Consider the following 26,007-nt stretch of genomic DNA (forward strand, 5'->3'; position numbering starts at 1 on the left):
AGGGCAAACCTCTCTTTACGCTTCTCCGTATGGAAACACTGTTAAAACCCGTCCTCTGCGTTCACGTCGACCGTTCAGACAACTGGTATTAATGCAGCACATCAGGTGTTTTTAATCTAAACACTTATGAGAAAGTAGTGGGGTCAAACAATGCTCTCTATAAAACACATTGTGTAATAGTGTCCATTGTCAAGTCTGATATTGTTTTAGTTAGTTTTAGTTAAATGTGTTTTTTCAGACTAATACAGACGAGGACAAGTATAAGACATAAAGAATAATACATTTCAATTAAGCAATAAGACATAATAGAATATTGTGAGTCTACTTCACAGGCGTCCACGTGCAGTTTGGCTTTAACTGTGACAAACGCTCACAAGTACGAGGCACTATTGTTGTTAACAAAAAAAAACCAATTAATTTATTTGTGTTTGGGAAAATAAAGATGCTGTTATTGCATAGTAGACGGGGCCAGACGGCGACGTCCATCGATGCCTTCAAATGCTTTGGGAAATATTGACACGATTATGGGCTCCATTGTTTTTGTTGTTGGTTGGTCTCTGTGCCGTTTCTGCTGTAATATTTTAACACATGGCACGTTTTATTAAATGTTCTAATGTCTTGTAATGAATGCTACGTTACTGCTGTTGTTGCTTTTAAGGTGACTATTCATATCTACCAAGGGACTTTAGGTTAAAATAGCAATAAAAAATATTGTCCCGTAAAAGCAACATTTACCTAATGTTTTTTATTATGGCAAACTACACATGGTTTTCCTTCATTATTATACAGAAATAATAGTTCACGTAGCAACGTTGTCACTCCACGCAGCGAGATACACTAAGCCATTTAAACTTTAAGGTTATTAATGGCTTTAGTTTAGCAAATTGAGATATGTTACGAATATACACACTCATAGTATTCAAATAAATCATAAAACATATAGATATCAATGAACATTGTGTCTGTAAGTGTGCGGTACCGTTTACGATGTTAAATTCCCGCGTTTACGTGCGGCACCTGAATGCAGCGCCGATGTTGGGGAACCGTGGATTGACGACGTAGCACAAACACAGCTTCATTTAGTCCAGTCTACGGAGCACCGATCCGCAGTGGGCTGTCGAGCCGCCGTTGTCTTATTTTAAAACAATAATGGAAGGAAACTTTAGCAACATCAAACTGCTTATTCTTGCTGCGGAGTTTCTGGAAAGAAAAGAGCGAGGTCGGTATTTTATGACATCTATCAGTGTTCATTAGAGGAAGTTGATCATTGTTATCCCATCAAAATGCAAGAGGAAACCGCAGAAGCGTTAAATGTGCGCGCAGGAATGACGGCACGGACATAACACACGGCATTCGTTCGCGTCTTTGTGTGTAGACTTTTTCGCGGAGGGTGATTTTTGACGCTGTTTCCCATTTGACTCAGTGACCTACATATCGCTCGCATCATTGTACTCGAAGGCGCCAATCCGGTGCAGTTTGAAAAAGGAGACGAGCGGCGCTGGGCGCCTCGTCGCCGTCCGTGACCGGCGGACGGGCGACACACGGCGGGTCGCGACCAGCTTAATTCACTGTTAGCGACCTGTGCGCGTCTCATTTTCCCTTTCACTTCGCCATGACGCCGTAAAACCAGTTTTAGTAGTTTTATAAACAGGCAGGGATGGCGCCAAAACACGAAACGTCCAGCTGATGATGCAGATGACAGCGGCGGCCTTTGTCCTCCTGCCTCTGCAACACCTTGACGCTATTACAGCTGCGATACATTATAATAAACGTTTATTCTAAGCACAATCATCGACTTAAGCCAATAACAGATGGAGCTTTTGTTTAGCATTGAATTTGACACATACACGGGGATTTGGCTGCTCTGTTTGCTAACACAGCCTCCTTCCTTCACAGAAGCAGAACATGGATATGCTTCAGTCCCGCCTCTGAGCCCCGATCACTCCTGCAAAGGGAGCAAGCAGAAGAGCAAGAAGATCTCTGCTGGTGGCAATAGGTGAGCTCGTTACATAAGTGTAACTGACAAGAGGGTGCGGCTGTGTGCTTTGACTATCTGATTGGGTAAAAACCCCCATTCAAGCTTAAATGCCACTGTTCCTGTCAGTGACAAGCAGCAGCTACTGTCATCAATATGCTTCAGAGTCTAACAAGTCGCCTTCCTGTATTGCAGGTCCGTTCACAACGAGCTGGAAAAAAACAGGTATGTGCATCGCGTTTTCAGAGTTGCCTTGACGAAAGTCGGCAAACGCGCCACCGCTCTAAACAGTTGCCTGTTTTGCAGGCGAGCGCAGCTGAGGCACTGCCTGGAGCAGCTCAAGAAACAAGTCCCGCTCTCCTCCGACTCCGTGAGGAACACCACCCTCAACCTGCTGCGGCGGGCGCAGCTTCACATCAAGGTAAGCGGCGGAGGCCGCTGGCGGCGGGCGCGGGTTCGCCGAGGCCCCTCCCGCTCACTGGCTTTGCCGTTTCAGAAGCTGCAGGAGCAGGACGAGCGCGCGGAGGAGCTGAAGGGCCGCCTGCTGTGGGAGCAGAGGGAGCTGAGGGTCCGGCTGGAGCAGCTGCAGAGAGGCACCGAGAGGATGAGGAACAACAGCCAAGGGTCCACCATGTCGTCCGAGAGGTCGGACTCAGACAGAGGTAGGGACACACTCACTCCCTTGGATCCGTTTGCTTTCTTGGTTGAGTCTATAAACATTTCTAATGGAATGTTTTCAGTAAAAGCTACAGTAGGAAGTGATATTGGCCGTATTTGTCCGCTAATGAGTCTAATGTTTGGTCACATCACAGAGGACGTGGAGGTTGACGTGGAGAGCATCATGTTCGACTCTGTGGACTGTGATGGACTGAGCATTGCGCACGCCGATGCAGACCACTGTTACTCCAGCATGGACAAGGCCTGGCTATGACAGGCGCTCTGGTAGCGGACAGAAAGACGAGGAAACATTCCAAAAGACAGAGGACGACAGCGGAGAGAGATGTTACTGAACGCCCAGTTTCTTTACAGAAGGATTGACTTTTAATGTTTTCGCGTAAAAATGTGTCAGACTACAAGCTAAACAATAATTTGTCTATGAACGAACTACGTCCATTTGCACTGAATAGCCGTTGAAATCACTGGGCTGGGATTCAGGTTTCATTACGCAAATATGTTACGCATCAACTATTAATGGCTTTTTTGTCCAAAAATCTGAAGTGACTGAAAGGTGAATTAATTTCAGAAATTCTATACATTAATTTTACTGAGCTTTTAAGAAATCCAACTAAGGGCTTTTAAACTTATTTATTCTTATTACTGCAGTATATCTATACTGAATTCTGCCTTAAATCAGATTTGGTCTAGTCTCCTATAAAGCTTCTCTTTAGCACTAAATTTATATTTCAGTAATGTTATGTGTAGCATGCACTTATACATTAATCTGTGTTATCATGTTGTGTAAATTCAGTCATGTGTGTTGTTCTTCAGTTGCACACGATGTCAACACGTTGCACTTGTTTAGCGTCAGAACTGTGAGCGTAACGAGACGAGTGAACAGGAACGATCCCGTCAGGTTCATATGTTGAAGTCTGGCAATGAAGTGAATGTGCCAAATAAGAAGCTGATGTATTTGTGCACAGTTCAGTGTGTGATTACAAGCACAAACCTCTGTTCTCTGTACGAGCATTAATGGTGCTGTTAACTGACATGTTTATCACAACCACACTCTTCAATATTTGTGCATTTATGGGTTGAAATATTACCACAGTACTTGTAATAATTTGGCAACGTATGCAGTGTGACCAGTATATTCATTGCTGTGTATTTAAATAACTGAAGGTGCTTTTCCCCCCTTCACTTTGCATATGCAAGATGCCTTATTACTTTTTAATAGTATGTATGTATTCATCTGTCTCTCCGCCCAGTAATACTATGTAGCATTTTTTTACCGATGTAAGCTTTTTAAAAATAAATATTTTCTCTATTTATGTGCACGTTGCAGTTATTTAAGAGGAATTATTCATTTGAAGTGGTTACATTTAATGTTTTTCCCCTCCAAAGCAGTAACAGCTCAGAATATTAGGAAAAACATCACTTGACAGATACGAAGAAATTGTCAATTTATTGGCAATTTTTAGTTTAGGCAGCCAAACTTTTTTAAATTGAACTATCAACTTTTGTGTTCATACACACATTTTTAAATCATAATTATGACAAACACATAAAACTGATTGGAATCAGACCCCCCCCACAATATTGAGGAACGTAAGGGTTACACATCAAGCACCAGCTGCCAAAATCGTGAAGACTTCTTCATTTTGTGAATTCCATTCTGAAGCACTATAGTAGGAAGAAATGAACTGAAATATTGTTTGAATTGAACAGAGGTTTAGCATGCACATGGATTTGCATTAGTAAGAATATATGCTGCGCTGATCATAGCTTCTGTTCAAAAAGCTGTGAATAATAGAAAGTAATCAGAACAGAACAGTGTAAAAATCACTGACTGACAAGGAGAGAGGTTGAGCAACTGTCAGAGGAACACTTTCAAGGCAGGCAGAGAACTGCTGTTATGGCCCCTAGAACCACATTCAACCATTTCTTACATCTCTGATACATAGTGAAATGATTTGGTATCAAAGATAAAATATATTGAGCGTGACACAAACAGGGAGGCTGGAACAGGCTCATGAACCCAGTTCAGGCCTTTTATGGTCCACCCACCATTTCAGTTGGACACCGCTTCACAGAAGTGCTTACCCATGACTGGGATCAGTTTGTCATACCCCCGATTTAACGAAAAACCAGAAGGGGATAAATACACGTTTGTTCCAGTATCAGTGGCTGCAGAACCAGTGGACTGTGCAGCTCTTCATACATATTGTTTCTTCTGGGCGTGTGAGGCGAGGTCTTTAGCTTTCTCCTTAGCTGCCAGTGCCGTCTCTCTCGCCCGCTCTGTAGCCGTTTCTGCTAGGGTTCTCGACGGAGTTTCACCTGCAACAGACATGTAACGTTTTTACTCATGTAACAGAGAAAAACAGAGCTGTTCCCGCTTCCCCTAATCTAGACTTACCATGCAGTTTGGCGAGCACATATTCAAAGCCCTTCATGGTCTTTGTAACTCCGGTCTTAAACCTTGCGAGACCAAATTCCTGTAAAGAGAAGTGGACCAAGTCAGTCATGATAAAACAAACTGTAACCTATATATATATATATATATATATATATATATATATATATATATATATATATATATATATATATATATATATATATATATATATATATATATATATATATGCACTGTCTTGTGTTGTCAGAGCTTTGCAACAGTAAATAAATCACACTCATCCTATGTCATAAATCACTCAGCAACCCAAGTAATGGCAGACATCAGGTAGCTGTCTTGTATTACATTATCATTGCTTGAATGATGAAAGTGTCACTCACTCCACTTCCTCTGTGTCATGTAGTGTGGTGCTCCACTTTACTCCACTGACCTGAATAGCTCTAGAGAGCCCACAGACATTGGAAGAAATCCAAGCTTCCCTTTTTATCTCAGTCCAGCTGCTGTTCTCAGGATTCATTTGGTACATGCACCGCTCCTCCACGGACTGGAACCGAGAGCAAGTCCAAAGACAACATTAGGCCGTGTGTGTACTTTACACAGCGTGAGTGTTTACGGAGGACAACCCTGAGCCGTACCATGAGACGAGCGTGGCTGATGTTCCACGTTAGCGTGGTCATGGTCCTTTTTTGGGGATCCACAACGGAGTCCTCAATGATGTAGGCCGAGCTAGCCATGTGCTTTGGAAGGTAGCGCTCCATCCAGCGAGGCGCTCGGCTGGTTTTGGTTAACAGGCGTCTGGAAATAAGGCAGTTGGTTGGAGTAACTTCTCGGAAAATGATGTCCTCGGTCAAGACATGGTTACTGTGGGAAAACGAACAAGCTTTAGTGGGCAAGTATGTGAGTGCAATGTCTCTCTGATCTATAGAAACCACCTATAGAAGAAACTTAAATGTGTCAGATAAATAGCATGTACAAGTTTGACTACGAAAACAAAACAAATATACAACTCGTGCAGAAGGAAGTGAAAAGAAGCAGATACAAATGTCTAAATGTAAATAGTCAGATCATGCATAATTACACATGAGTGAAGGGCATATGTATGCACAGTATATTTTAAGTAGTTTAATTATCAAGAATTTCAGGATATTTACATGTTAAGAATATTGCATAACAAAAAGTCAAGACTTGTAAATGTACCCAGGTGGTTTCAAATGTTTATATTTTCATTATATACAGTTCAGCATCTGTTTGGTCAGATCCTATGATTGTACAGCTGCAACAGTTCTTTGACAAATGAACATTCATTAACGTTCCAGCCCTGTTTAACCTAGAGACACGACTTGTTATACAATAAAAAGGTGCACAAATAGGCAGAGGTAAATGTGTGTTGACACAGGCTGCCCTCACCTGTACGGGTTGGGATACCGCTGCCAGAAAGCAGCACAAACTTGGTCCCAGTTGCTTTTGAGCAAACCTGCGCAGCAGAAGTATTTCACCATTGTTCCCCGCTTTACTGCGGCAATGCCCTGCACGGATAAGAGGACAAGCAGCGTCGGTGCGCATTGATTACTGACTAGATACTCAGCTTCACTGTGGACGATCGCATTTCTACCCAAAAGCCTCAAAGATCTTTTTGGCTGATTTGCTAAACAGCGTGCGTTTTAAACGTCTAATACGTGCGTTTTGTGAGAGCTGTCAAACACATAAACAGCTAATAGATCACAAACTCCGCACTAAGTCTAATGATGTGTGTGGAAACAGGCTGCGTGAAGAACGCAATGACCCTCACACTGACATGACGATCACCAGATAGCGACTGAACCGCGAGCATTTGTCACGTCCGCACTGCTTCTTCGTTAGCATTAGCCGCGTTAGCCTAACGTGGAGCAAACCGTGTGAATGAATGGAAGAGCGGCACCCACACGTTTCCGCGAGTTCTACTCAGAAAATTGTGCCAGTTTCATTTTCGGACCCCGTGGCGGTTACCTGTAGGACGACACCGGTCAGGAGTTAAACAAGTTCATTTCATAATCCTAACTGGACGTCACCGGGGAACCGACCGAGCACGGAACATGACAAACGTGACTCGGACCAGAGGAGAGCAAGGTCAAACGCTGACGACACTTCCGGTGGGTGCAACAGCTGCGATGCGCGCCGTGGACACTAGGGGGCAGCACGTCGCCGCGCAAAGCGCCGCGCGTCTTCGTCTTAAATGAATGCGCGTCAGCTGGTCCAGATAGAGGCGAAAATAATCTCCATCTTATAAAAGAATACGAGCTAATGCGTAAAATCAGCAACGTGGGACCCCAGCACGAATAACACCAATGCAGGAGATGTATAAATCACACTGTGTAGGCCACATTTGTGCATGCTTTCAGTATGATTTATTGGCTGCTGAATACTCAGTTTCTTAAGTGGTTGAACTTTCTTATATTGTTTTTGTAGAACTTTCATACATCCATTTGCATTTCTTGATCATCTCCTCTGTGTAGATAGATTTCCCGACATCACGTTCAGGGTTACAGTTTATTTATCTGTACCGCACTGTAAACACGGGGGCTGTACTCGACAGATAGTGTCATTGTGTCAGTGTAGTCTAGGAAATAAAACTGTTTTGTTTTCTTCCTATATGCGCTCAGATAAGACATGACAAACCTGTGCTTACCCAACCTTACATCAGTCAGTTTATACAAGCTGTAGGCTCTTTTTTGACATAGAGGCAAAAAAACCCCAATTTTCTTATGAATGTCAAAATTACTGTGGAGGTTGTGTGTGTTGCCCCTGTGGTAGATTCATTAGCGTTCCTGTGTCATTAGCCATCAGGCATCAACAAAGCGCATACTGGCAGCTGGGTATAATAAATATAGAACTGTACGTTCTTTTAAATTTCTCTTATTTACATTCATATTCCCTCAAGGCAGCTGGCCAGACTGTAGGATGAAGATATGGACCTGTTGCTGACTTCACTCCAGTTCAGTGCTTTTCAATCACATTCGTTTGGACACAGAGTCCTGCTGATCCATCGAATCGAAACAGCTGGTTGCCACTGGAGGACATTACACGTCCAAGCGGGGCAGAAAATCAGCCGTTAGCCTCCTCTGGCTTCCTTGGACGAGGATTCAATGTTACCTCTGTAGAAGACTGTAATTAATGCAAAACACAGCGTCTGGATTAACTGGGTCAAAATCATCCAAACAGCCAAGAAATGCAAAGTTAATAGATTGTCCCTAATACATGTATGAAGCAGAATGCACAACTGGACATACCAACATCACATTTACACCACAAGGAAACATATACATTACATTGTAAGGTAATAAAAAAACATTAAACATGTTTAATAGGTTTGATAAATGTATTTTCACTTGAAACATTCAGAAAGGAAAGACACGTTTTGCACAGAACCACCCGTTTGCTCAGCTTCAGCGCATGAAAGTCACAAAGGCATCTCAGATATGAGGCGTGTTCAACGCGTGAACGCTCCCCAGGTCTTCTCCTCACACGGCGGTGGGAGGGCGTCCGCCGTGGCGCCCGTTCAGCGTCGGGCCCCTGATGGAGCGCGTGCGGAACGAGCCCTCGGGGTGGAAGGACTCGGGCTTGTCCTCGCAGCGGAACACCATGAGGAAGCCGTTCCTGTAGTTCTTGTTCATCCACCCGTACAGCAGCGGGTTGGCGAACGTGGAGCACATGGCCACGATGTGAAACACCGTGTAAATGAGTTTGTACTCCTTGAACCGCAGCACCAGGTCCAGGTCGCTGGCCAGCTGGAAGACGTGGAACGGCAGCCAGCACACGGCGAACACCACCACCACCAGCGCCAGCATCTTGGTGGTCTTCTTGCGGCGGCTGAGGCTGTCGCTGCGACTCGACGGGCTCACGTGGTTCTTCAATTTGACCCAGATGCATATGTAGGCGTAGCTAATAATGGCCAGGGGGATGATGTACTGCAGGAGCAGCATGGAGAGGCTGTAGATGACCCCGTCCCTGCCGGTCCCGTGCGGCCACTTCTCGGAGCACACGGCGATGCGCAGGTCGATGGAGGGGATCTCCTCGTGCCGGTACTCCCTGAAAATGGCCAGCGGCGCCGCCAGCACGGCGGACGCCGTCCAGCTGCAGGCCATGATGAGGACGCTGGCGCGCCAGGTGAGGCGGCGGCCCAGGTGGAAGACGATGCAGCGGTAGCGCTCCAGCGCGATGACGGTGAGCGACAGGATGGACACGTGCACGCTGAGCGCCTGCGCGAACGGCACCATGTGGCACAGCACGGCGCCGAACTTCCACTCGTCCAGCAGCGTGTAGACCAGCGTGAAGGGCAGGCACAGCGCGTTGACCAGCAGGTCCGCCAGCGCCAGGTTGGCGATGAAGAAGTTGGTGACCGTCCTCATGTTGCGGTAGCGCACGATCATGTAGATGACCAGCGCGTTGCCCAGCAGCCCCAGCAGGATGATGAGGGAGTACGCGGCGATGAGGGTGATCTGCACCCCCACGCGCTTGGTGACGTCAGTGTGGAAGCCGGGCGAGTGCGAGCCCGTGCGGTTGTCGAGCAGCGTCCACGGCTCGTTTTCTCCGGCGCCCGAGCCGTTGGCCGCGTCCGGTGGGCTCATTTTTTCAAGGATGCCAGATTGGGGCTGCGCTGACACCTGGGGACAGGAGTGACATGAAATCACATCACAGCTCCAGACACGCGAGGCTGCCAATAGTAAATCCGAATGTTTTTCACCCTCTCCTCATGAAATGGAGGGTGAATGTTGTGCTGTTATAAAACCAATCAATTACTTAACTTGAGTAATGCAACAGTGGATTAGAAAGGTCACTAATTGCATTCAGGGAGGGAATGTAGTTAATTGTGGAGATCAATAACAAATCAGCTCCCTTTGTCCACACTCTCCCCAAAACTAGCACAGTAATCACACTAACCTGGACGTCCAACGCAGAACACTGCCCTGGTCCTGGTTTGGGTTCACAAACACCTGCGCACTTATAAAAGTAAAAGAAACTGATGGAGGAAGCAGCAGGGCAGAGGGAGTCACACGGTTCAAAGCCACATCATTAGTGCCTCAGACTGCGCTCATATAGTCTGCGGCTCACGAAGGAAGCTATTATGTGATACGCCTAATTTCTGGCACAGAGATAATGCTGATGCATGTTACACAACCACAGTTCAGTAAAAAAAAAGATGCTCCTGTTTGTATCTTTTAGGCCATTTTACCTGTGCAGCGCCTCAGATCTGCCAAATGCAGACAGAAAATGTCTCAGACCATTCATAAGACGTGCCATCAGCACATGCACAAGTCTCTCATTTTAAAGAGTCGGTGCGTATGTGACAAAAAAACGCACCTGTTTGTGTCATGATCCGTGTCTTTGTTTCTAGTTGTTCCCTGTTTTCACGTCATGTCCTGCTTGTCTTATTTTGGTTCCAGTTTCCGTTTCCTGTTTTATTTTGGTAGTCTCCCGGTCTCTGTTTTGTGTTCTAGCTTTACTTCCGGTTTCTTGTCTTGTCACAGCTGTCCCTGCGCATTACCCACACCTGCACTCTGTTAGTCATCAAGTCACTGTGTATTTAACCACCACCTGTGTCCTTAGTTCCCTGCCAGATTGTTGTGTTTCTTCAGTGCCCCAGTTTCATCAGCGTATTCGAGTTCCCTGAGTGTTCGTGTTTCTTGTGAGTTGAGCGTCCCTAGTCTCCTGAGTACCCTGCGTGTTCGTGTTTTTCGTGTTTATTCCTGTTTGCACCATGTATCCTGCCTGACCCTGGAGTATCTACTGACCGTGAGTTTTTGCCTGTTCCCTGCCTGTACTTTTGTCGAGCCATTTCGTGTATGACCTGGACCGTCTGACCGTGCCTTTAAGAATAAACCTTTCTGATCGTAATCCTGCCTCTGTGCTGTGCATGTGGGTTCGCCGCCTGCCCGAGTCTCTGACAGAACAATCTGGCCACACTTGGACCCAGCCAGCACTTAGCCTCCGGTCAGGTCAGTGACTGTTTTTCCCCCTTGTTTTTTACGGCAAATATAACTCCCCCGCGGAAGTATGGTTTCGGTTTCATCCTCTCCGCCTCGTCGGATCGTCGTGCCTGCACCAACCTGCCCAGCTCCATGGTTATTTCCCTGGGAGGATTTCCTGCTCTCACGCGGTCCTCAGCCTCCAGTTCAGCCGCGCGCTGCTCAGTCTCCAGTTCAGCCGCGCGCTGCTCAGTCTCCAGTTCAGCCGCGCGCTGCTCAGTTTCCAAGTCAGCCGCGCGCTGCTCAGTTTCCAGTTCAGCCGCGCGCTGCTCAGTCTCCAGATCAGCCGCGCGCTGCTCAGTCTCCAGTTCAGCCGCGCGCTGTTCAATCTCCAGCTCAATCGTGCTTTGCCCAGTCTCCAGCTCAATCGTGTTTTGCCCAGTCTCCTGCTCAATCGTGTTTTCCCCAGTCTCCAGCCCAAGCTCCAGACGCCGCGGCCCCGTTTCACCATGCGGATCCCGGTACAGAGGTCCGGTCCACACCGCGCCCAGCGCCTCAAACGACGGACAGTCGCAGCTGCTCCGGACGGCGACGGCGGCGGCGCGGGTCCAGGATCCCGGGTCCCGCGGTCTCGGTCATGGGGACCGAGCAGCCTTCTTCCCCGACAGAGGAGCCCCTTAATTCTCTGACTGACTGTGTCCCTCTGATAACAGGCATCCCAGACAGCGTCGCCCGACGGGTCCACCTCCTCTGCTCTCCTCCAGTTGCCTTTCTCTTCGCCCACCTCATGAACACCGCCAATTCGGCTACAGACCAGGGCGCGAGAGAACAACTGTTCGAGGAAGCAGCCGCTCTCGTCCGGAGGGAGCCTGTCCTGCGTGAGGCCCTGCAACTCCCGGGCCTGCAGCCAGCGGTCGCTTCATGCCCCACCTCTCAGTCAGGTCAGCCGTGTGTTACTCATGCCCCGGTGCAGCCCTGTCGCCTCCAGGCCCCAGCCCAGTCGAACCTAGTCCAGACCCCAGATCAGCCGTGTGTCGCCCAGACCCCAGATCAGCCGTGTGTCGCCCAGACCCCAGATCAGTCGTGTGTTGCCCAGACCCCAGTTCCGTCCTTGTCCCCGTCAGAGGGCACCGCCCGTCTGACGATTGTTAACCCCACCCAATCAGGCCCGACGTCTTCCCCGTCGAGCTCGGCAGCTGTAAGCTGTCATGCCAGCTCCGGAGTTGACGCCGTTCCAGTCCCTGTCGGCCATGTTGCGGCCGTTCCAGCTCCTGTCGGCCATGTTGCGGCCGTTCTAGTTCCTGTCGGCTCCTCAGAGGAGGACGCCGTTCCTGTTCCCGTCGGCCATATTGAGGCCGTTCTAGTTCCAGTTCCTGTCGGCTCCTTAGAGGAGGACGCCGTTCTAGTTCCTGTCGGCTCCTCAGAGGAGGACGCCGTTCTAGTTCCTGTCGGCTCCTCAGAGGAGGACGCCGTTCCTGTTCCCGTCGGCCATATTGAGGCCGTTCTAGTTCCAGTTCCTGTCGGCTCCTCAGAGGAGGACGCCGTTCTAGTTCCTGTCGGCCAAGCAGAGGCCGTTCCAGTTCCTGTCGGCCATGTTGAGGTCGTTCCAGTTCCTGTCGGCCATGTTGAGGTCGTTCCAGTTCCTGTCGGCCATGTTGAGGTCGTTCCAGCTCTTGTCGACCAAGTTGAGGTCGTTCCAGTTCCTGTTCCTGTCGGCCATGTTGAGGTCGTTCCAGTTCCTGTCCCTGTCGACCAAGTTGAGGTCGTTCCAGTTCCTGTTCCTGTCGGCCATGTTGAGGTCGTTCCAGTTCCTGTCCCTGTCGACCAAGTTGAGGTCGTTCCAGTTCCTGTTCCTGTCGGCCATGTTGAGGTCGTTCCAGTTCCTGTCCCTGTCGACCAAGTTGAGGTCGTTCCAGTTCCTGTTCCTGTCGGCCATGTTGAGGTCGTTCCAGTTCCTGTCCCTGTCGACCAAGTTGAGGTCGTTCCAGTTCCTGTCCCTGTCGACCAAGTTGAGGTCGTTCCAGTTCCTGTCCCTGTCGACCAAGTTGAGGTCGTTCCAGCTCCTGTCCCTGTCGACCAAGTAGAGGGCGTTCCCGTAGGCCAAGTAGAGGGCGTTCCCGTAGGCCAAGTAGAGGGCGTTCCCGTAGGCCAAGTAGAGGGCGTTCCCGTAGGCCAAGTAGAGGGCGTTCCCGTAGGCCAAGTAGAGGGCGTTCCCGTAGGCCAAGTTGAGGGCGTTCCCGTAGGCCAAGTAGAGGTCACCCCTGTCTCTGACCCCGTTCCTGTCGGCCCTGTAGCGGTCGTTCCAGTCCCCGTTCCTGTCGACCCTGTAGCGGTCGTTCCAGTCCCCGTTCCTGTCGACCCTGTAGCGGTCGTTCCAGTCCCCGTTCCTGTCGGCCCTGTAGCGGTCGTTCCAGTCCCCGTTCCTGTCGGCCCTGTAGCGGTCGTTCCAGTCCCCGTTCCTGTCGGCCCTGTAGCGGTCGTTCCAGTCCCCGTCACCCGTGGAGCCGTAGCGCCCGCCGGCCCCCAGGAGGAGGTCGCGCTAGTCGCAGTTCCTGCGCACCTCCAGGAGGAGGTCGCGCCAGCTACAGCTCCTGCGCACCTCCAGGAGGAGGTCGCGCCAGCTACAGCTCCTGCGCACCTCCAGGAGGAGGTCGCGCCAGCCGCAGTTCCTGCGCACCTCCAGGAGGAGGTCGCGCCAGTCGCAGTTCCTGCGCACCTCCAGGAGGAGGTCGCGCTAGTCGCAGTTCCTGCGCACCTCCAGGAGGAGGTCGCGCCAGTCGCAGTTCCTGCGCACCTCCAGGAGGAGGTCGCGCTAGTCGCAGTTCCTGCGCACCTCCAGGAGGAGGTCGCGTCAGCCGCAGTTCCTGCGCGCCTCCAGGAGGAGGTCGCGCCAGCCGCAGTTCCTGCGCGCCTCCAGGAGGAGGTCGCGCCAGCCGCAGTTCCTGCGCGCCTCCAGGAGGAGGTCGCGCCAGCCACAGTTCCTGCGCGCCTCCAGGAGGAGGTCGCGCCAGCCGCAGTTCCTGCGCGCCTCCAGGAGGAGGTCGCGCCAGCCGCAGTTCCTGCGCGCCTCCAGGAGGAGGTCGCGCCAGCCGCAGCTCCTGCGCGCCTCCAGGAGGAGGTCGCGCCAGCCGCAGTTCCTGCGCGCCTCCAGGAGGAGGCCGCGCCAGCCGCAGTTCCTGCGCGCCTCCAGGAGGAGGCCGCGCCAGCCGCAGTTCCTGCGCGCCTCCAGGAGGAGGCCGCGCCAGCCGCAGTTCCTGCGCGCCTCCAGGAGGAGGCCGCGCCAGCCGCAGTTCCTGCGCGCCTCCAGGAGGAGGCCGCGCCAGCCGCAGTTCCTGCGCGCCTCCAGGAGGAGGTCGCGCCAGCCGCAGTTCCTGCGCGCCTCCAGGAGGAGGTCGCGCCAGCCGCAGTTCCTGCGCGCCTCCAGGAGGAGGCCGCGCCAGCCGCAGTTCCTGCGCGCCTCCAGGAGGGGGTCGCGTCAGCCGCAGTCCCGGCGGATCCCCAGGAGGGGGTCGCGTCAGCCGCAGTCCCGGCGGATCCCCAGGAGGGGGTCGCGTCAGCCGCAGTCCCGGCGGATCCCCAGGAGGGGGTCGCGCCCGTCGCAGTCCCGGCGGACCCCCAGGAGGGGGTCGCGCCCGTCGTAGTTCCTGCCGACCTCCAGGAGGGGGTCGCTCCCGTCGTAGTTCCTGCCGACCTCCAGGAGGGGGTCGCTCCCGTCGTAGTTCCTGCCGACCTCCAGGAGGGGGTCGCTCCCGTCGTAGTTCCTGCCGACCTCCAGGAGGGGGTCGCTCCCGCCGTAGTTCCTGCCGACCTCCAGGAGGGGGTCGCTCCCGTCGTAGTTCCTGCCGACCTCCAGGAGGGGGTCGCTCCCGCCGTAGTTCCTGCCGACCTCCAGGAGGGGGTCGCTCCCGTCGTAGTTCCTGCCGACCTCCAGGAGGGGGTCGCTCCCGTCGTAGTTCCTGCCGACCTCCAGGAGGGGGTCGCTCCCGTCGTAGTTCCTGCCGACCTCCAGGAGGGGGTCGCTCCCGTCGTAGTTCCTGCGGACCCCCAGGAGGGGGTCGCTCCCCTGCCGACCTCCAGGAGGGGGTCGCTCTCGTCGTAGTTCCTGCCGACCTCCAGGAGGGGGTCGCTCCCGTCGTAGTTCCTGCCGACCTCCAGGAGGGGGTCGCTCCCGTTCCGGCTCCGGCCGCACCGGCATCGGTTCCTGGCGGCCCGGTTCCGGCTGCGCCTGCATCGGTTCCGGCCTCTCGTCGCGGTGGGCCAAGGAGGACGCCGCTGGTCCCTGCCTCGTCCTCGTCTCGGCCGCCGGACTGGTGGTCTTGCCCTCGGCGCCTCCTGCTGCCCGGATGGCGCTGCCTCCTGCGGCGACGTCCGCCTCGACTCCTCCGCCCATTGGATCAGCGTCCGCCTGGTGGACGCTGCCATGCGGGGTGGTCCCCGGGGACATCGTCCCAGCTCAAGGGCACTAAGAGTGCCATCCTGGCTCAGCGGCTGCTGAGCAGGATCTCGCCACGCCGTCACCCTCCGTGACGGAATCCCTGGACTTTTTTTTTTACTTTCCTGTTCATGGACTTTGAGGTTTTCGTGTGGACTCTTGTTTTGGCCCTCCTCCGGTCCTCCCTCCACCCACCCTGCTCATGTACCTTGAGGGGTAGGGATTCGGTCCCTCCGCCTGGGACCACCCTCCGCCCGCCCTGGTTTGGGGGGGGAGGCTTCCGTAGGCGCCGTGGAAGGCGCCATAGGGGGGGGGGGTACTGTCATGATCCGTGTCTTTGTTTCTAGTTGTTCCCTGTTTTCACGTCATGTCCTGCTTGTCTTATTTTGGTTCCAGTTTCCGTTTCCTGTTTTATTTTGGTAGTCTCCCGGTCTCTGTTTTGTGTTCTAGCTTTACTTCCGGTTTCTTGTCTTGTCACAGCTGTCCCTGCGCATTACCCACACCTGCACTCTGTTAGTCATCAAGTCACTGTGTATTTAACCACCACCTGTGTCCTTAGTTCCCTGCCAGATTGTTGTGTTTCTTCAGTGCCCCAGTTTCATCAGCGTATTCGAGTTCCCTGAGTGTTCGTGTTTCTTGTGAGTTGAGCGTCCCTAGTCTCCTGAGTACCCTGCGTGTTCGTGTTTTTCGTGTTTATTCCTGTTTGCACCATGTATCCTGCCTGACCCTGGAGTATCTACTGACCGTGAGTTTTTGCCTGTTCCCTGCCTGTACTTTTGTCGAGCCATTTCGTGTATGACCTGGACCGTCTGACCGTGCCTTTAAGAATAAACCTTTTGTTGATTATAATATCGCCTCCGTGCTGTGCATGTGGGTTCGCCGTCTGCCCGAGTCCCTGACAGTTTGCACATAGAACGTTTCCTATGGCTAACACTCAATTTCCAACATCCTATTTAAGCAACCGCTGAGACAACAGTGGAGGTTCGTGACAGGTCATCTCTTTGGTGACAGACTCCCTGCTCGCTCTGGGGATCCTGGAGCCTATTTCTCGCCAGACAATTGAACAGAGGAGAGTTTCTGACATCATTATTTTTTCTATCTTCTCACAAATACTTACTCTATGTGTAGAATATTCTGGACCACTGCCACATGTTGCTTTATTGTAATATGTATGTGTGGGTCAGAAGTGTGTATGTGCCATTTGTCTGTGAGCTGTTGCGCACTGCACAGATATTAAAGCATTTGGGATAAAGAAATTAGAGCGTCACTCGCTGAAGAGGTAACATTACATAACATATTCACACATGCATCATGACCCATGAGATGACGACTTGCAGGATAACGGTGAAGCTCAGTGGCAAGTGTCGCACAGTCAGTAAAGGCGTACAGCTTTGCCCGTACCCCCAGTCACACACACACACACACACACACACACACACACACGCTTTGTCAGGCTGCTCGCACGCGGCACGCGCACTTTTCCAAAGCAACAGTAATTTGTCAAAGTCCCCTTTTTAACAGCGATGCTAATCTTTGCGTTAGGGCAAAGTGAGCGCGTGCCACCGCGAGATCGATTTAAAAAAGCACCTGCCGGAGCAGGAGGCGACAATATAACTAGACTCTAGTGGTTTTTATCTGCAATACTATTCAATTCTGACGACACCCCTAGACTCAGGCGCATTTGCATGGAGCTTTCCTTTCGTGCGTAATTTGTGGCTGTTTGTTTAACTTGACGCACGCGTTCATCCAAGTGAGCTCTCAAAGCTTATTGAGCCAACAAGACAAGTGCAAACCTTTTGCCTGCAACACAAACAGTCTCCTCTTTGGATTGATGACACTTGTTCATCCCTCCCTTCCAAAGGTGCACCCTCTTGTCCAAAATACGCACGTATACTTCAGTACCAACATTCCTCGGTGCCACAAAACAGCCGATGAATTAATGCCTCGGCGACACCTTTGTGCCGCCAAACTAGCGCCGGGATGTCCGTTAAAAGCAGCATTACCGCCTCGTCGTACATCAGTGGACTCACCTTTCGCCCTAATCCTTCGTTTGCAATACAGTCTCCACTCGAGAGTGGCGTGAAACCACGGCGAAAACCAGCGAAGCTCCTCCCAAGCCGGAGCGTCCAGTGCGCATCTTGTGATCGACTGAGCGTTCCTGACTCAGGTCTCCAGGATTCAGCGTGAGCGTCCGCATCAGCGCCGCGGACCGTCGCCGGGAACGCGGCGCAGGGACTGCGCTGTGCAGGTGACAGTGAGTATCAGTGTATCAGATATTGCTTTATTTTCACTACATCATTTAATAATATCTTATGAAGTGCCAACACAGCTCTACGTCATCGACTTTATTACATTTATCTGTCTTTCATGCGAACAAAGTTCCAAGAAAAAATAGGTTATAAAACTAATCCTCATTTATTGCCTGGTGATCACAACTGATCCCATTTGAGCAATCGCTGAAACGCCACAGGTTTAAATTGTGCAACGAGCCAGTGTTTGTAGCTCATTTACGCTTCATTTCAGTTCATCTCTTCCTAAAATATATGAAGGGTCCTGGTGAATGCAAAGAGAGTTTTAGGTATCAGAAGATCAAGGTAATGAATTGTATTTGCATGTTAATAGAGGAATAGACGTTAGGAGTGACAAGTCATGTTTTAGCATTCTGACTTTGTCACTTTGTGAAATCATTACAGTTAATATGGGTTTGAATGAATGGGCTTTATTCAAAGTACAGTTCCCTTTCTGCTTGATGGCGGTAGACCATCTTCAGGACTTCTGACAAATAACCTCTTAACAAAAATTACCTTGAAATAAATGTTGGCTCTTGAAAAAAGTTAAAACAAGAAGAATTTACATGGAGGCTAATTACAGCCTCTGTGCTTGGCTTCAAAAATGAGGTCACCTTATCAGACCTGTGGATTGGTAACTGTTCCCTGGGAGCTATTAGGAATGACATCAGTGCAGAACCTGACCTGAAACAGACTGTTGGTTTAGATTAGACATGAAAACAGAGCTTCACATTAAAAAACATCACCACTTGGTTTGTGAATGTGATAAAATAACAAGGCCGAGTCTCCCCCGAGCCTCGGCACACACACACACACACACGCACACACACGCACACACACGCACACACACACACACACACACACACACACACACACACACACACACACACACACACACACACACACACACACACACACACACCGAGTTTACTCAGCATTTAGAGCAACGTTTCATGAGATCCTTAAATTCCCTTGGTGGGGTTTTATTTGATGATACAATAATTGTTGCGCTGATTGATGCAGCAGCGGAGATTACCTTGATCAATTTGGGCATGCAGCCTCTCCGCCTCAATTTATTCCTTCAATTATAAGGGTCGTCCCCAGCCGCATGCACTGCGTCACTCTGCAGTCACTTCTTTCTCGCTGATAGGATTTCTGTCCTTGCTACAAACCCGCTTATCGCTAACACATTCAGTAAAATGGTGAAGGGGGTACACAGTGTGGTGTTGTGGAGAGTGTGTTTTATTATGTATTTATTATTATACCAAATGTCTTTGCAGCAGAGCTCATTTATCTGGGCTTATGGTATCTACATGCACCTAATTAGTGTATGCTGCTGCTCAGATCTTGTGAGCTCACTGGTGCCTCTGATCTGATGAACCATTGCACATAATATATCATGGTGGTTTTTCCCGTCTCCCTCTTTCTGTGCCATTGTGGAACTTAAAGATACAAAAATGAAGAAATTCTCATTTTGCCTCTTGCTCTTGCTGGTTTTCACAGAAGCATTGACACGTGGAGACTCTCGCCAGATGATAATGACATTCTTTAACTCTGTTGTAGTTAAAGATATTGATTTAAAGGCATGGTCAGTCTGTGAAATCTGATAATCAATGTACTTCACTTCACCTGTCAGTTATTTTAATGTTGTGGTTGACAGAGGCATATGAACATATATATTAGTTTTAAGAGCCAGTATTGATGTACTGGTCAAATAATAGATAGTGGATATTAAATAAAGGGTCGCTGATTTAACAGGTTTAATTCAGTTTACTGTAAAAACAGCTCTTCATTTGTCTTCTATGGTTCTAAACCACCAGTCACCGGCTAAAACCATGAACTTTCCATCATTCTCTTCAGTTCTGCAGCAGTGACCACAGGAGTTATCTGTGTATGTATTTGAGTAGAGTATATAAGCAAAGAAATGTTGTATAATGTATAAGTATGAATTGGCCACTTTATCGAAATAAAACTCTATACTTACATAGATTTTGAATTTCGTTGTTAATTAAATGTCGTTTATATTTTTAACCAATGAAATCACTGATATATTTTTAAATAAAACTGTTACTGTAGTATTTGTTCTTTGATATTTTGAAATTTTATACTGTTACAAATGCAGCACTAAGTGTGTTGAAGCAATCCAGCTTTAAATGAAAATAAGCAATAATTTAGCAATACCTTATCAGAATGATATACTGTACTTTTAACACCGTAACAAAAAGGGCTCTAAAACAACAGGTAAGTTAATATAGAAGTAACCAGAAACTATATATGGCGTTATTATGTTTGTTCTAAATTAATCCTCAAGGCCGGAAGTGAAAATGCTCAATCGCAGCACATTTCACAGCATCTGCAAAACGAAAAAGAAACATTAAGCAGCAAAAGAAGAAGAGGCAGGTGACTCCGTGAAAGCCCGCCCCCTCGTGTGTGTGTGCTAGGAGTTGTGAGCCAATCAAAACGCGTGTTTGCAGCAGGCACATGCGCAGTACACGTGCACGGCTGGGTCTTCAGCAGCTGCAGACGGAGCACATCGCAGTTATATTAAGGTATTTCGCCTCAGATTTTACATTTCAAGTTCACTATGAGCTAACTCGATGACGAATATAGTCACAACATAAACGTGTTTAGTATTTAGTTTGATGTTGCGGAGAGACGCGGTGAAAAGGTTGGTTTACGTAGCTAGCTAGCAGCGTCAGGCTGTGAACCAAAACAAACATCTGATCAAAGTTGCCTGACTGGCTTACAGAATCCCGTGAGACATCATCTGATCCCGCACTGGTTTATGCTAAACCTGTACCGGCTGCGGATAGTCTTTTCACAGCAAGTTGGGAATTATTTGCGTTGTGTTGCATTTAAAGTTAGAGGAACAACACCCACTCTACTGGACACAGATGTGGACAATAATTAACTTCGTCTCACGTGATGACCAAACGGAAGTCTGTAATGTACTGTTTGAAGTTGGTGTTGACTGACACTGCTTTTCAAAAAGGATTTTTTTTTGCCCTGTGTACTTCTTCCTTCAGGCATTGGCTTTCACTTCCTCTCTGTGGACTGACTGTAGAGCGAAGCACCATGGCTACAGCTCCTCTGGCCACGTCTGACAAAAGCAGCCTGAAAGAAGATCTGACCTGTGCCATATGCTGCGACCTGTTCAATGAGCCTGTGATGTTGGCCTGCATGCACCACTTCTGCAAACCGTGCATCTCTAGGTACTGGAGGGGAACACAGGGGCCCGTAACCTGCCCACAGTGCAGAAAGGAGTTCAGCTCCAGGCAGTTTCAAACCAACTACCTGGTGGCAGCCATGGTGGAGAAGATCAGGGCCAGCACCTCGGACATTTACTTCAAGAATTTGGAGGTGAGTTCATGATCAACCTGTTAAGACCCAAGATTAGATTTGTTTTCACTTCCACCCTCAAAGAACTGAAACTTGGGACTTTCTTTTTGCTTTATTGGTTTTGCTGGCAGAGTATAAATACACAAGACAAACTTATTCAATTGTCAGTTTTCTTGCTGGGATAGAGTAATTTGAAATCAAGGGTTAATTTTTGGTTTGAGTTGTGACGTTCTCATGAAAACACAAGAGTTACTGTAACCTGGATAACCTCTTCCCTTTTTTGATTGAAGTCATGTGCAACTGTAACAGAAGTTGAGTACCGGTATATATTCTGTATTTCAGGCCATGTTCATGTTTATTTTACTTTAGTTCCACTATGGACATATCTCTGTTTAATCGCTCAAGGCAAAGGTCATTCCACACTTCTGTTTACAATACTCTGCATGACAGGATATATGACTTAACCACATCAGGGAGGTTATTATACAAAGAAAAATATAAACTTGGAACAATTCAACACACAGTTAAACAAGTAGATCTCATTTAAAATGCTTATGACGAATCCCTTCGTCCCTTTACTTATGGAGTTTTAACACTGTGTCTCTGAGGTGGTCGTCAAAGTTGTTTATAAAGAGAACGATTCTCAATTTTTTTCAATGCTGGCTCTGAACAAAAAGTAATAAAACCTAACCCCTGAACCACTAATGTGCCAAACTATTACAGAAACAGCTGAAAGAGACTTTGGAGAGCCATCGCCTGAGGAGGGAGGACTACATCAACAGCATTCAAAGAGACAAAGACAAGATGGATGCCATAAAGGTAAAGTGGTCTCTGAGGGATCGCACCACTCAACAGATAAGAATGCATATGTCCTTTCTTAATGGTTGTTTGCAGTATACTGAAGTGCATACTTAGTGCTGTTTGTGGAAGTTGTGACAGTCTGTTCTATTGCTATGTAAAACATAGTGTTATGAGGTGTATCTATGCTTATCCAAGTCATGTTAGTTATGTGGCAGCTATGTGAAGAAAATGCTTTCTACTCAGCCGTCTGGTTTTTACTTTTTTTACTGTATGGATCTGCTGATGCATTGAACGAGACGCTCTCAAATAGTTTTGTTTGCGTAACGGATTGACTGCACTGCACCGTGTGACAAACAGGAAGAAGTGACAGGAACAAGAACAGATCTAATGTGTTTGAGACAGATAAGAGTTTTAGTTTAATTATGCATGATCTGGAATAATGATAACCAGGAAATCTTTAGTCTGTAGTTCAGACAAAGATCACAGAGACTAAATGGAGCTTCTTGCTTTCTTGCTCCCTGGAAATGGTCAACTCAACTCCCATAAACCGACTTGTGCTATAATATAGAAAAGCTTAAAAATTTTAATAGAAAGACAGCGAATTCAGTCCTGTGCAATTTGCCACAGAGAGTCGGGTCAGACCTGCAGGCTCGCGTTCAAGGGGATTTCCAAGCGCTTCGTCAGATCCTGCACAGTGAGGAGACCCGCATGCTGGAGCAGATTAAGAGAGAGCAGGACGAGGAGGTGAAGAAAGTCCAGCACCACCTGGAGGCGACTAAGCTGGCAGTGAGGGAGCTGGAGGAGAACATGAAGACGCTGCAGCAGGCCAGTGGTGCCCCTGAGAACGTCGTGCTGACTGAGGTCGGAGTCAGAGTTTGCATACATGTTTACCTCAGCTGAAAATTCAAATAAGACCCTTCTGTCATTTTTAATTTTATATTTGCATCACTATAAAGCATAATGATGTCATATTTCTCTCATTTCCTTCTGTCTAGCTCCCACAGTTAAGGTGAGTGTCTCCTTTAGATACTAAGACTGATCGAAAGCTTCAGGCATTTTTGCACCTGTCATAAGCTTATTAGATTTCTCAGTTCAGTGTCATTTATAGCTAAATGTATTTTGGTTTATTTGTTTTTTGACAGTACACACGTGCAGGTGGATATTGCTCCAGAGTTTGATGTAAACGCTTTCAGCAGCAGATACATTGCCCCATTACAGTACATTACATGGAGAAAGATGTTCAGGTCTTTGAAGCCAGGTAATTCTCCCTCTGATGTTCATTATTAAACCCAGAGCTTTGAGGCAGAAACTAGTTGTGGCATAATAAGTAATGTAACAGTGGAGAAAGCTCTGTGGTATAAGTATTTAGATAACAGAAGGAGGGTAATAACTCCACTCTGTCACTGATAACATAATTGTTATATTCAATTTAAAACCTGACGTATATCATCAGTCTTATCATTTAATGAATTGTTTCACCCCAAAGGTCCTTCTCCATTAACCTTCGATGCCGACACAGCTCATCCGAGCATTTACATCTCCAGGGACAAAACTGTGGCCTTGGAAAGTGAAACTATGATTCCGTACATGAGCGTCAACAGGCGTTTCCTCCAGTGCGTCAACGTTCTGGCCGCCCAGGGCTTCCATTCAGGCCGGCACTACTGGGAGGTGGAAGTGGGCTGCAAGCCCAAGTGGGACATAGGAGTGGCCTTCGAGGCCGTGGACAGGCATTCGCGGATCAAGCTGAGCCCCGAAACCGGCTTCTGGACCCTGCGGCTCCGTAACGGGAGCGAGTACTCCGCCGGCACTCAGCCCTGGACGAGACTCCAGCTCAGCTCCTCCCCTCAGAGGGTCGGGGTCTTCTTGGACTGCGAGGAGCGGAGGGTGTCCTTCTACAACGCTGACGACATGAGTCTGCTCTACACGTTCGCCAACGGGCCGCGCGGCAAGGTGTTCCCCTTCTTCAGCCCGTGCATCAGTGGCAGCAGGCACAAAGCTCAGCCAATCAAACTCCTGCACCACCCTCCTGCAGCTCTGTCTGGCTAACGTGGCTGCAGTCAATACAAACACTTCAGTGAGAGCTGCTAAAATACAGTTTTGCTGTTTTCTGCCATATGACACGAGGTTCAATTTTGAGACTGTTCTCGTTATCCACGATTTCCCGGCTGGATATCAGGTGAACGTTTGAACCTTCACTCAGAAAAAAGATGTTATGAGATTTTCTCTTGCCATATATACGCTATATATGAAGCCTTTGTGCTGTTATTGTTCTGAAGAGACTCAAAGAAGTGCATTAAAATTTTACCCTGAATTCTGTCCAGGATAGAGTCAAATTACACTTTAGGATGGACTGTAAGAGTGAATATCTACAGCAGATGTAGATGGGTGACCTATGAAATGCTAATTATCCCTCATCAAATCAGACTGTAATCTGTAGGATTCTTTGTAAACGCTTTCTTTGGAATCGCTAGTGAGTAAAATCAGCATAATGGAAGCCTGTGGAGTGAGATTCTGATTAAGTGATTCTTCATGTTTTAAACATGAGTCACAGGTGAAACCTGTTTTTATTTGAGCTGTTTTTTTGTTTTTTGTGTTGTACAGATGTAACTTCACAGCTTTTTTTTTTTAAACTATAACACATGCAGTATATATTAACCTTAGTGGAATAGCTTTTAGTTCTGATTCAGCCTATGCATTGCAGTACATGCCACTCTGCTCTTATTGCATGCCAGTGCCAGGTACATGACAGATCACTTCCTGCTTTCCAGCTCAAGCCATTATTGTAAAAACTGTTGATTCGTAATAAACGCAATGACTTTCTGTGGGTGGACCGCCTCTAAATCCATTCTGCAGCTGTGACTCTGCTCACTTCCACGACCTCACTTGAAATAATCAAGGATGTTATTAAGCCTCATCAAAGCGCAGCACGGCGAGCGCAGCGGTTGATGATGGTCCAGAGACACTTAACCAGCGGAGGGCTGTTGACTCCCGCACCTGGACTGGAACGTCCGAGTGGACGAGGCCTCTCCGACAGCGAGAACAGGCGGCGGGTCCTCGGTTATCTTGGCAAACACACAAGAGCGCTGACGTCCTGTTTCCTCCTGCCAGGTGAAAGGTCAGATAAACAGAGTGACAGTGGTGATGCCGCTGGGCCCCTCGCGGGCCCCTGGAGCCTGCTGGAGCAGGATGCTCCTGGCTCCTCCGCTGATTGGAAGAGTGGCACCGGAGGGGAGCCGCGCTCTTCCTGCACCAACAGGAATGGGTGCATTTCCAACAAACGCATCCAAACGCTTCTATCTAATCTGTAGCTCAACAATGAATATGAAGAGATTGCAAGAGAAGCTACTTTCTTATCTTGGCCCGTTGCTGAATGTGTGTAATTTATTCTACACAAGTTACTACTTGGATGGCGATGGTTTGGCTGCAATTACAGACTTGGGCCTTTTGGCGAACGCTGTTGAGAATTACTATGAAGCAACCGTGTCTAATCAGTTTAATTTAACACAGATGCACCAATCATCTGATGGACAAACACAGCAATTTCCAATCATTTGAAATGAAACCTTCCTGAGACCCCTGCAGTGATTATTGCCCACCAGTTCATTTCACGTGGACCAGCCACATACCACTCAGTGCATTAGCTTCACGGCTATTCAGTTTGGTAAATAATTTACATGCGTATGCAGCAGTGCTGCTGCGATTCAAAGCCCCTGTCATAACAACTGTCTCATAGTGAACATGAGCCAGAACTAATGAGAAAATTTGGCTCTCACAATCAAAACAAATAAAAAAAAAAGTGCTCCTGAGCAGTGGCAGCCACTTCAAAGCGGCCTGGCAGCGCGGTGGAGTGTCCGGGCCCGTGGGCACGAGGTTCACGGCGAGAGCGAGCGGGCTACAAACACGCTCCACATCCTTCCTATGATAGTGAGTGTGGATCTGTGTTTCCTGAGCTCGGGATGGGCCGGATGGAGCGCTGGCACTTCAAGGACGGGTCCTTGAGTCGTCAGTTGTCTCTCAGGAGCCGCCAGGAGAATGAACGGAGGCCTATTCATGACACAGCTATTGTGTGTTATCACTGCTTACGTGTGCAGTTTATTCCTTCGGCCGCTCGGGCCTTTTCATCCATTTGTTGTGTTTTCTCTTTTACTTTTGTAATGAGA

At 48.7% G+C, this 26,007-nt stretch overlaps 4 protein-coding genes across 10 annotated transcripts; 2 read left to right on the top strand and 2 right to left on the bottom strand.

Annotated features, from left to right (window-relative positions):
• Nucleotides 1-1,043: 1,043 nt before the first annotated feature.
• mxd3 (MAX dimerization protein 3) lies at nucleotides 1,044-3,963 on the top strand. The gene is made up of 6 exons (XM_029165734.1): nucleotides 1,044-1,219; nucleotides 1,897-1,996; nucleotides 2,171-2,200; nucleotides 2,282-2,396; nucleotides 2,472-2,637; nucleotides 2,788-3,963. Exons 1-6 carry the CDS (start codon nucleotides 1,150-1,152, stop codon nucleotides 2,904-2,906), a joined length of 600 nt encoding a protein of 199 aa, XP_029021567.1. The 5' UTR covers nucleotides 1,044-1,149; the 3' UTR covers nucleotides 2,907-3,963.
• A 115-nt stretch (nucleotides 3,964-4,078) lies between these two features.
• On the bottom strand, nucleotides 4,079-7,186 carry prelid1a (PRELI domain containing 1a). 2 transcript variants are annotated; one of them, XM_029165730.2, is made up of 6 exons: nucleotides 7,032-7,186; nucleotides 6,453-6,571; nucleotides 5,681-5,906; nucleotides 5,476-5,589; nucleotides 5,049-5,127; nucleotides 4,079-4,969 (listed from the first exon to the last, which is right to left on the bottom strand). In XM_029165730.2, exons 2-6 carry the CDS (start codon nucleotides 6,542-6,544, stop codon nucleotides 4,848-4,850), a joined length of 633 nt encoding a protein of 210 aa, XP_029021563.1. In that variant the 5' UTR covers nucleotides 6,545-6,571; nucleotides 7,032-7,186; the 3' UTR covers nucleotides 4,079-4,847. The 2 variants fall into 2 exon arrangements, with proteins under 2 accessions (XP_029021563.1, XP_029021564.1); XM_029165731.3 differs by lacking the exon at nucleotides 7,032-7,186 and adding an exon at nucleotides 6,968-6,992.
• Nucleotides 7,187-7,406: 220 nt separating this feature from the next.
• On the bottom strand, nucleotides 7,407-17,581 carry npy7r (neuropeptide Y receptor Y7). 3 transcript variants are annotated; one of them, XM_029165708.3, is made up of 2 exons: nucleotides 17,450-17,581; nucleotides 7,407-9,685 (listed from the first exon to the last, which is right to left on the bottom strand). In XM_029165708.3, exon 2 carries the CDS (start codon nucleotides 9,647-9,649, stop codon nucleotides 8,543-8,545), a length of 1,107 nt encoding a protein of 368 aa, XP_029021541.1. In that variant the 5' UTR covers nucleotides 9,650-9,685; nucleotides 17,450-17,581; the 3' UTR covers nucleotides 7,407-8,542. The 3 variants fall into 3 exon arrangements, with proteins under 3 accessions (XP_029021541.1, XP_055368498.1, XP_029021543.1); XM_055512523.1 differs by lacking the exon at nucleotides 17,450-17,581 and adding an exon at nucleotides 17,213-17,333; XM_029165710.2 differs by lacking the exon at nucleotides 17,450-17,581 and adding an exon at nucleotides 9,963-10,383.
• On the top strand, nucleotides 17,540-24,667 carry trim105 (tripartite motif containing 105). 4 transcript variants are annotated; one of them, XM_029165685.3, is made up of 7 exons: nucleotides 17,540-17,673; nucleotides 20,734-21,067; nucleotides 21,770-21,865; nucleotides 22,475-22,708; nucleotides 22,843-22,856; nucleotides 22,990-23,105; nucleotides 23,334-24,667. In XM_029165685.3, the coding sequence occupies exons 2-7, from the start codon at nucleotides 20,783-20,785 to the stop codon at nucleotides 23,891-23,893; spliced, it is 1,305 nt and encodes a 434-aa protein (XP_029021518.1). In that variant the 5' UTR covers nucleotides 17,540-17,673; nucleotides 20,734-20,782; the 3' UTR covers nucleotides 23,894-24,667. The 4 variants fall into 4 exon arrangements, with proteins under 4 accessions (XP_029021518.1, XP_029021515.1, XP_029021516.1 ...); XM_029165682.3 differs by lacking the exon at nucleotides 17,540-17,673 and adding an exon at nucleotides 20,103-20,256; XM_029165683.2 differs by lacking the exon at nucleotides 17,540-17,673 and adding an exon at nucleotides 20,276-20,375.
• Nucleotides 24,668-26,007: the final 1,340 nt, after the last annotated feature.

This window comes from Betta splendens, chromosome 10, assembly GCF_900634795.4.
Source record: "Betta splendens chromosome 10, fBetSpl5.4, whole genome shotgun sequence".
Classification (NCBI taxonomy): Eukaryota; Metazoa; Chordata; class Actinopteri; order Anabantiformes; family Osphronemidae; genus Betta; species Betta splendens.